Source organism: Poecilia latipinna, unplaced genomic scaffold (assembly GCF_001443285.1).
Source record: "Poecilia latipinna isolate Pla-1442-1.1 unplaced genomic scaffold, P_latipinna-1.0 Scaffold2941, whole genome shotgun sequence".
Taxonomy (NCBI): Eukaryota; Metazoa; Chordata; class Actinopteri; order Cyprinodontiformes; family Poeciliidae; genus Poecilia; species Poecilia latipinna.
Window position 1 is genome coordinate 46,341 of NW_015115557.1, and position 3,442 is coordinate 49,782.

Below are 3,442 nucleotides of genomic sequence, written 5' to 3' on the forward strand. Positions count from 1 at the left end.
CCCTGACCCCGACGGGTCCCGACCCTGACCCCGACGGGCCCCGACCCTGACCCCGACGGGCCCCGACCCTGACCCCGACGGGCCCCGGCTGCCGACCCTGACCCCGACCGCCGACCCCGACCCGTACCTGGAATCTTCTTGGCCCAGCCGATCATGTGAACCAGCTCCTTATCGGCCAGGTTGGTGAGTGACATCATGACGTCTGCCTCCGTCAGCGGCCTCTTCATGTCCTTCATGAGGTAGATGTCCGGCGGCTCTGCCTCGATGATCCGCTCGATCAGCTGCTCCGGCGTCATTCCGGGCTGCAGAGGCTCGTTTGATGGACTCTCCACCGGCCTGGTTAACACTTTGGGTCTGCTTATCCGCCCCTGGGCGGACAAACGGGTCACTCGCCTCACCAGTGTGCTCCTGCAGTTCCCACGCTCCTTTCGGATCCCTTCAAAACCAGAACCTACACTTAATTACTCCAGGTTTTTCACTGTAAAAACACAAAATCTTACCAAGTAATTCTGGTCTAATTTCTGGTACAAATATCTTGGTTCACTTGAAATAAGACGAAGCTAAGTTACAAGTAACTTTTCAGCAGGATATAGAAGCTTGATTCAAGTGAAAAATTCCCTAATATTGATGAAAAAGTTCTAGTTCCATTGGCGCCGTTACCTAGCAACGCCAGCCAAGCCTGTCGCCTAGCAACCCGGATCTAGTTCCACTGGCAGATCACTTCACTTCTAAGAAAAATATTTTGTTATAAGTGAAATAATCTGCCAATGGAACTAGAACTTTATCATCAATTAATATTAAGAATTGTTGACTTAAAACGAGCTCATACATCATTTGTTAACATAATTCGCGAATTAAAAATGTTTTCCAAGCAATGCAAATTATACCACAAACTCTTTTCTGTGGGACATGTTGGACGATTAGTTACAGAAATAAAATGAAAGCACAACGAACCACATTTGGTCATGCCGACTTCGTAGCATTTGCGAAGGCGGCACGCTTGGCAGCTCTTGCGTCGGTTCTTGTCTATAGTGCACTGATTGGTTGCCGGACAGATGTAGTCGTTATGACCTAAAAAACAAAACATACAAGATGTGAATTTGTTACTTTATGGAAAAAAAAAAGAGAAATTGATTGTTTTATTTTCCATATTTTGCTCTCGTTTTTCCAGACTAATGGAGTTCAGTTTTGATGCTGAGGATCAGAATCAGTTTTCCTCATTGAAGCTGCGACTTTTGCTTGGCTGAACTTCATTCCTTTGCTTTTGTTTATGTTAAATCATGCAGACTGGAAGTGAAATGAATTTAACTCTGGTAAAAACACAGGAGTGACGAGGTCTTTAATTCTCGTTTCCAGTTGAATATCTCAGCACTCATGCAGAAAAGTTACTTATAAATTAGTTTTAATCAGAGTTGGGTTACATTTACTTGAACTTTTTTGAAAAAATTAACTTTTACTACTCTGTACTTTTATTTGAGTACTTTTATTATGAAGTATCTCTACTCTTACTTGAGTAAAATTTCTAGATTTCTACCCACTAAATGAAATACAAGCATGTTTTATTTAGCCAAATATGCACTATACAGACACACCTGCAGTTTGTGTTAAAGTTTCATAAAAATCTTTATTTAAAAAAAAAACTGATTTGGAAAAATTTATTTTCTCTGATTTTGTTATTTTTTTGTTTCTTATCTGAATTATTGTCATTTTTGTGCTTAAAATGTCAAAATTTCCACTTAACTTTACATTTTGGTCCATTTGATGATGTAATTTTAAAATATTAAATTGATGATTTGATCAGTTAGTTGGATAAACGTTTTACTACAAAGTTTCTTGAACAACTTCTTTTTACTTTTACTTGAGTAAAAACATGTTGGAGTGATAAATCTGCCCACCTCTGGTTTTAAGTAAATATTTCCTTAATAACGATGAAAAAGTTTTATTTCTACTGGATTATTTCACTTATAACAGTTTTATGAGAGGATCTAGAAATTAAACGTCTTGGTGAAACGTGGCTTGTAGTTAGTTTTGACTCATTTCTGCACAGGTTTACCAGAACTGCCACTACATGTGAAGGGTTGTGCACTGCAAAAAATCAAAATATTAACAAGTCATTTTAATCTAGTTTTTAATCCAAATATATTATTAAACTTCAATTAAGACAAAACTAACTTACAAGTAACTTTTCAACACAACATAGGAGCTTGTGTAACATCAATAATCACTTTATATTGATTTAAAAAAAACATAACTCTGGGAGATTATTTCACCTATAACGATACATTTTCACAAGTTAAAAGTAAAATAATTTGCCACTGGAACCATTAGGAAATTACTGACTTAAAACAAGCTGCTATATCTTGCTGAAAAGTTACTTTTAAGTTAGTTTTGTCAAACTAACTAGACTTTGTCCAGTTTTGTCTAAAGTCTGGATAAAAACATCTGCAATAATAGAAAATATTTGCAGATTGTTTCCAATAATCTGACATTTTGGTCGAGATAAAACTAGACCAACTTGCAAATTAAAACTTGGTTTACTTTTTATTTGCACTAAAAACAATTGGTAAGATTTGGTGTTTTTTCATTCTGCATATTATCCATATTCTGAACAAAGTCACCATTTTATGATTGAAACATTCAGTTGAAACCGACGGGGAAAACCCAAACAGGTCACAGCGGGATTAAGGTTCTTTCTCCAGAAAAGAACAGATAAAACTTGGCAGGCGGACATTTTTAACCCGGTGAGTTATGGGTTTGTAAACTCTTAGAGTAGAAAGACTGAAAAGGCAAACATAAATCACAGATTAGCAAGAACATAAAAAAAGCAGACAGTGGGTTTTTCTTTTGATTTCGCCTCACCTTGGATGCTCCTCTTGAAGAAGGCCTTGCAGCCCTCGCATGACCACACGCCGTAGTGATACCCCGAAGCGTAGTCGTGACACACGGCGCAGTAGTGAAGGTCGCCCTTCCCGCCCGAAGACACCACAGCGTCCTCGTTCTCCTGCGACAGCTTCTTTGTGCTCTTTCTAACAGACAATTTACGTCATCATTTCTCACCAAAAAATACACTCAAAATCCATCAACTGACAGGAATTACAGAAACCCAAACTAGGATTTATATATAAAATACATCGAAAGTGTAGGTAGAAATGTTTTTTTAATTTCTGCCAAAAAGAAAAAACTCGCTTCATGAATAAATTTACAACTAGAACCTAAAAATACATGAGTGAAGGCTTGACTTTTCCTTAAAAATGTAGCTACTCTACGGCTATACATACAAGATTAATGTTAGTTTCTTTCTGATGGATTCTAAGACGGCATGAGGGCAACTGTAGGTAGAAAAAAAGAAAAGGAGTAAATTTCTGCCAAAAAAAAAAAAAAAAAAAAAAAAAAAAACAAAAAATTTTTAAAAATGGAAAATTTAAAAAAAAAAAAAAAAAAA

At 37.1% G+C, this 3,442-nt stretch overlaps 1 protein-coding gene across 3 annotated transcripts in view; it reads right to left on the reverse strand.

The window, feature by feature from the left end:
* esr2a (estrogen receptor 2a) overlaps nt 1-3,442 on the reverse strand; it is a 35,834-nt gene that overhangs the window by 19,709 nt on the left and 12,683 nt on the right. For 2 of the 3 annotated variants that reach the window (XM_015022148.1, XM_015022146.1), the window contains 3 exons: nt 2,860-3,026; nt 955-1,071; nt 128-436 (listed from right to left, as the gene is read on the reverse strand). In XM_015022148.1, the coding sequence (XP_014877634.1) occupies nt 128-436; nt 955-1,071; nt 2,860-3,026 (593 nt within the window). The remainder of the gene's footprint in view (nt 1-127; nt 437-954; nt 1,072-2,859; nt 3,027-3,442) is intronic. The other variant, XM_015022149.1, reaches the window with a different exon arrangement.